The sequence below is a fragment of the Aedes aegypti genome, unplaced genomic scaffold, assembly GCF_002204515.2.
Source record: "Aedes aegypti strain LVP_AGWG unplaced genomic scaffold, AaegL5.0 Primary Assembly AGWG_AaegL5_hic_scaff_1256_PBJ_arrow, whole genome shotgun sequence".
Lineage (NCBI taxonomy): Eukaryota > Metazoa > Arthropoda > Insecta > Diptera > Culicidae > Aedes > Aedes aegypti.
In genome coordinates this window covers 1-6175 of record NW_018734684.1, presented here as the reverse complement: position 1 = coordinate 6175, position 6175 = coordinate 1, and the positions used below count along the sequence as shown (strand labels likewise).

General features: G+C 38.5%; 2 protein-coding genes across 2 annotated transcripts; both read right to left on the bottom strand.

Annotated features, from left to right (window-relative positions):
• Positions 1–253: 253 nt before the first annotated feature.
• LOC110680377 (cysteine-rich venom protein 6-like) lies at positions 254–977 on the bottom strand. The gene is made up of 2 exons (XM_021856190.1): positions 730–977; positions 254–661 (listed from the first exon to the last, which is right to left on the bottom strand). Exons 1-2 carry the CDS (start codon positions 791–793, stop codon positions 339–341), a joined length of 387 nt encoding a protein of 128 aa, XP_021711882.1. The 5' UTR covers positions 794–977; the 3' UTR covers positions 254–338.
• A 4680-nt stretch (positions 978–5657) lies between these two features.
• Positions 5658–6171, bottom strand: LOC110680376 (glycine-rich protein DOT1-like; the record flags this gene model as incomplete). The annotated part of the gene is made up of 1 exon (XM_021856188.1): positions 5658–6171. A coding segment is annotated over one exon (498 nt), but the record flags the coding sequence as incomplete, so codon positions are not given.
• Between the last annotated feature and the right edge of the window lie 4 nt (positions 6172–6175).

Sequence of the window (6175 nt, the reverse complement as noted above, 5' to 3'; positions counted from 1 at the left end):
TTTAAGGAAGAATCTCAGGGTAATTTCCCAAAGGATTCTGGAGCAATTTCCTCAAAACTAGTTCTAACAATATGTATAACAATATTATAATTCTAATCAATTCCTTGTGTAGCATTTCACTGTAGAAGCAACTCGTAACATCAATATTGCATTAAATCTATAAATCTTTATTCAGGTGAATTTTCGCACATCATAATTATTAACAGTGCACGTGCATGTTTAGACGTATCACCAGAAAGTAGGAGAAAGGTACTAACATTTTTTGAGCTTTTATTGAAAACAGTTTTTCACCAATACAAAAACAAAAGTTTCAACAATAAGTAATTCATCTCCGCTTCCTAGCCGAACAATGGCGGTGGTGGCGGACGGAGCCACCACAATGGACCACGTGGTCTGACAATGGGTGGTACTGGTATTGGAATCGGTATTGGTACGGGTATTACCAGCGGAGGCAAAGGTTCCGGCGCACGTCGCACTCTCACTTTGGGACACTTGGAACTCGGTACGCACTGGCCGCTATGGTTGAGCCGAACGAACCCATCCGCGCAGAAGCATCCTGGAACGCACTTTTCGTTACACGTCTGGTTGGCTCCAAGGCCGGCACATGTCTTCTCGCAAGCTGAGCCACATTCCTGGTACACCTCGTTGGGTCCACTGCAAACTGGGTGGGGAAATTATTAATGAGGGCTTGAGCATGGTAGATTAGCATACACTGCATAAAATACTTACAGTTCGACGCCGTAACGCAAGTGTAGATTAGCGCAATTACCGCTAAACTTATTAGTAACTTCATACTGGTGTTTAATTCTATGGTTATGGACTACATAAAAAATACAAAAAAAAAAAACACTTAGGTAAATTCGAAAATGACTTGAACTGTTTGGTGCCGAATAATGAAATGAACTAAATTAGGTGGTACGGCTATGGCAAACAATCGCGTTTGTTTGTGTGCAAGGTATGTACGTGAGATAGCTCAATGTTTCAAGAATCAAATGTTAGGGTATTGAATAACATATTTGTTGTGGTTTTTTGCACTGTTCAAAAGTGGCTTGCATGCCTACGCAGTTTGCGCAAATACGACGGATAAGGTATTTGAAATAGGTGAGTTTTTGCGTCGTGGAGATACTGAAATATTCGAAGTATTTTAAGGTTCAATTGATCTTCGTGCTACTGTTATTCATTGTTCTTTAATAAAAGGGGATCTTTAATAATGGGGATAACTTTGATTGTACTGGACCCACAGAAGAAATCACCGCAAAAGTTTCTGAAGCTTTTCTTCGAACAATCTGAAAGGGATTCCTGAAAGACTTGTGGAGAAGTCATGTAAAAATGTGGAGGAAACTAAGAAGCCCTTTTGTTTTTTTTTTCCTAGGTTTTCCATGAGTTATTGCAGCAATTTCATCTCTGTGAAGGAAATACCCATACATTTTCTTAGTACTATTCCATAAATATTCTCCGGAATTTTAATTAGCAACTTTTCCTTAGCTAACTTTAAAGTTTATCGAACAAAGCTTCGATAGGGTTTGTTCAAAATACACTGTTTTTTTTTTGCAAAAATATTTCAATTGCATAATATTTTAACATTAAAAAAAATAACTTACCTTTCCTTTTTTTGGCCAACAGACACGGTAAAGATTGTAGATTCTTCCATTTGTAGTTTAACGAAATGGAGATCTCAATTCTTTTTTCATATATTTCTTGTAGAAATGTTTGTTCGCTGTTGCTCATAATTTTATCTTATGATTGCTAAGAGATTTGTTTCAAGATTACTCCAGGCATTTATCAACAAATTTCTTCCTAATGATCTACAATTTCTGGACGAATGTTTGGAGATAATCCTGATGGAATCCATTGAATATTGCCTGGAGAAGTCTCTCAAAGAATTAATGTAGTAATCCCGGAAGGGAATTAAGATAGACGTTCTGACGGTATCCTCGGAAGTATAAATGAAGGAATTCGTGGAGAAGTTCCTTGAAAAATTCTGAAGGATTCAAGGATAAATGTCTGAAAAAGACCATAGAAGATATTTGAGAGCGGTATCTGGAGGGGGTAAATTACTGGAGAAATCTAAACTCAAATATTTTGGAAAAGCCCTTGGAAGCATTCTTGGTTGAATCTCTGAAGGAATCACTGGCTGCATTCCTGGACTCCCTGGTGCTATTCCTGGAGCAATTCCTGGAAGTTTTTTCAAAAGAATCCCTAGAAAATTTTATATTCGCATCTCTAGTGGAACTCCTGAGGAAACTTAGGAACAGTTAAAAAAAATCACTGACGGAATTCTTGAAGCAATCCCAGGTAAAAATACCGGACCAATCCTTGGAAGATTTACTGAAGGAAACCATGGCGAATTCCCTGTATAATATTTAATGTAATCCCTGGTGGAATATATAGAGGAATGCCTGGTAGCATTTCTGAAAGAATATCTGGTGGAACTTCTGGAGAAATCCCTGGTACAGTTGATAGTTCTTTATGTGAATTGCTGTTAGGAATTACTGGCAGAAATAATGAAGGTATGCTGGTGAAATTTCTGATAGAATCACATGTGTGATTTATGGAAGAATCCATAATAAAATGGCTTGGGATGTTGTAGTTCCTTAGGTTATTGGTGGAATTACTTAAGCTATCACTGGTGGGTTTGGCACGGTTCATACAAATTCTAAGTTCTAAGACGAGATTTCAGTGGAATTCTGGAAAGAATATCTGGTAACATCCTTGGAGAAACTTTTGAAGGAATCCCTAAAAGAATTCCTAATAAAAACCATCCAGGAGGAAGACAGTTGGAGAAAATTTACTTGCAGAATTATTGGTGCAACTCTGGGATGCATCCCAAGGGGTAATTTTCTGAGGAGTCTCCGTAGGTATTCCTGGAGGGATTTCTGGAAAATATCTAAATGTCTTTCTAGATGAAATCTTTGAAAGAAATCCTGGAATTCATGAAGAAGTTCTCGAAAATATCTCTTATTCCGTGTCGAAATGATCTTGGAGAAATTCTTTGAGAAATAAATTAAGTTGTTTATGGAGAAATTCCTGAGGGAATCCTTAGAAAAAAATCCAGAAAGTTCTCGGAGGAACCCCTTTATTGCCGTTCTATGCATATTTGTCCCACGGTCCATAAGGTTCACATAGAACATGGGACAAATAGGCGTAGAAATGTCAAAATGAAATCCCTGTAGGAGTTTTCGTAAAAAAAATCTCTTAATTATTTAGCAGTGATATTTTCCTAGTGCAGTTCCATGTAAAATTCCTGAAGGAGATAAAGGAATTCTGTAGAGGAATTCCTGAAAAATATATTGGAATCCTGGGGAGTCCCTTTTGGAATTTCCAGGAACAATCCCTGAAGAATTCTTGGAAAAGTCTTAGGTGTACGCTGTATATCTGAAACATTTCATGGTGAATTTTCTGAAAAAAATCTCTGAAGGATATACTGCATTCCCTGGACGAGTTTTCGGAAAAAAAATTGAACCATTTCCTGATGAAATGTTCTTTAACAAATTTGCTGAAAACTCCCTGAAGGAGTTTCTGGAGTGATTCTTAGGCAAATTCTAGGAAAAATTCCCAAAATAATTTTCTGAGGAATCTCTAGAAAAAAAAAATCAAAATAATGTTCTGGAGGGATCCCTTTTGGAACGCTGAAGGAATCCCATAAAGAATTCTCGGAGGAATCCTTGAAGAAAAAACTAGAAATTGAATTCAGATATCTGTCCAGGTGAAATTATCGAAGGAATTACTGAAATGCTTGCATTATTTCAAAAAATGCCTGTAAGAGTTTCTCAAGGAAGTCGTTGGAAGTAGTACTAGAGGTTTTCTCAGAAGAATTTCCGGGAAATATCTGAAATTTTTCTTGGATAGTGTAATCCCTGGAGAAGTTTTCGAAAGTACCTCTGAATCATTGCTTGGAGGAATGTTACAAGAGAAATTCGTATAGGAATCACTGAAGGAGTTCTTGATGGAATTCCTGAAGGAATCCTTGCACAAATTCCTGGAGGAATCCTTTTGAGAAATTCTTTAGAGCAATTGCAAAACAGAGAAATTCCAGATTGAATTCGTGGAGGAATCCTTTAAGGAAATCGGCACGAATTCTTGGAAAAAATTCTGTAGGAGTCTGTGAAAGAATCAGTTGAGAAATTTCTGGAAAATACCTGAATTATGTCTAGGTGAAATCTTTGAAAGAATAATTGAAATCGTTAGAGGAGTTTTGGAAAGAATCTTGGAATTTTTTCGTGGCGAAATTTCCCTAGAGAACTTTCTTGAGAAATCCCTAAAGGATTTTCTTGAAGCATATTGTGGAGGTATCCCTGGAGACATTTGCATGATAAATTCCTGGAGGAAGCCTTAGTGAATCCCTAGAGGTATCTCTGTGGTAGAATTTCTGGAGTATTCTCTGGAATACTTTCTCGAATAATTCCGAATTTTGGAGAAATTCCTGAGAAAATCCCAGGAGAAATCCCTAGAAGATCTCTTTTAGGAATCCCTGGAAAAATTTAAGGAGTAAATCTCGGAAGAATTCCTGAAGGAATCACTTGTAAAATTCTAAAGGAATTGTAGAGGGAGAATCCTTGGAAAAAATCCGGTAAAATATCTGAATTATGTCGAGGTGAAATTTATGAAGGAATTACTGACATCTTTGGAGGAATTTTCGAGAAAAAAAACTCCGCATTATGAAACGGTGAATATTTGCCTAGAGTAATTCCTTGAAAAATTACTAAGTTTCTAGACGAATTCCTGAAGGGATTATGTGAAAGAAGCCCTTGAGAAGTTGGGATTTCTTGGACGAATCTCTTGAGAAATCTGTGGAGGAATTCGGGAAGGAGTCTCTAGAGGAATCCTTGGAGAAATATCTGAAAAGTATCTGAATTATGTCAAGGTCAAATCCTGAAAGTAATTACTGAAATCATTAGAGGAATTTTCGTAAGAATCTTTGAATTATTTAGCGGCTAAATTTTCCTAGAAAAGTCCCTGAAGGATTTTCTAGAGGAATTCCTGGAGAAATTGCAGAAAGAATTTCTGGAAGATCTAGTCTAGTAACCGTTGATAATGGGCATAACAACAGACAAAGAGAAAATCTAGAAGGAAATCACATCAAGATAGGGAGATATCCAGATATGGAGGATATCGAAAAATAAAGAATAAAAAATGTAAACAGAATGAAGGAATTGAAAATATCATCGACATTATCTCTCCATATGTCGAGATGTAGAACATCGATAAGTGGAGTGTCGACTGTTGTATCTAATCTACGAAGTTTTACCGTAACGACGCTTACGCTAACGCTATTGGTTAAATCTGAATTTTATTAACCAAATTCCTTCGGAGATAAAGCCATATACATATGCAGAATGTGGCCGGAAAAACACGTCCCAGGAATTGAAATGTCATTCACGCATATCAAAGAGCGTATCGCTACGAACACTCAAATAGGCCAAATGCACGTTCAACGTCAATCGAGGCTTCATTTCCTTCTAAAGAAACTATAAAATACAGGATGGGGTATTATCGTAGCATAGTTCAATCATGAGATCGACCAATCGTTGTTTTAGTTCTTTTGTTGGCGCAAACCATCAATGCGAGGGTGCTTCTAGCAAAAGTAAGTTGGATTGAATATTAAGAATTTCAAATTCAAGGAGAGTTACAATACATTATCTCCTTTTCAGATTTTGAAGAACTAAAGGAAGATCAAAATCTACGCCCCAAGCGGGATTGTGATTGCACCACTGCACCGCCACCACCACCATGTGATTGCACTATTACGCCGCCTCCGCCTCCACCATGCGATTGTACTACGACTCCACCTCCACCGCCACCATGTGATTGTGACACTACTCTACCTCCACCACCACCATGTGACTGCACAACTACTCCTCCTCCGCCACCGCCATGTGATTGCACTACCACTCCGCCTCCACCACCACCATGTGACTGCATGACAACTCCTTCTCCGCCTCCTCCATGTGATTGCACTACTACACCGCCTCCACCACCGCCTTGCGATTGCACCACTACTCCTCCTCCTCCACCGCCTTGTGATTGCACTACTACACCACCTCCACCTCCTCCGCCTCCTCCTTGTGATTGCACTACTACACCGCCTCCGCCTCCTCCTTGTGATTGCACTACTACACCACCTCCACCACCGCCATGTGTCTGCGACACTACTCCACCTCCCCCACCTCCTTGT

Coding starts and splice junctions, on each gene's coding strand:
- LOC110680377 (XM_021856190.1), bottom strand. CDS start 793: ATGAAGTTACTAATAAGTTTAGCGGTAATTGCGCTAATCTACACTTGC. Junction 662..729: donor TTGCGTTACGGCGTCGAACT/GTAAGTATTTTA, acceptor TTCCCCACCCAG/TTTGCAGTGGACCCAACGAG.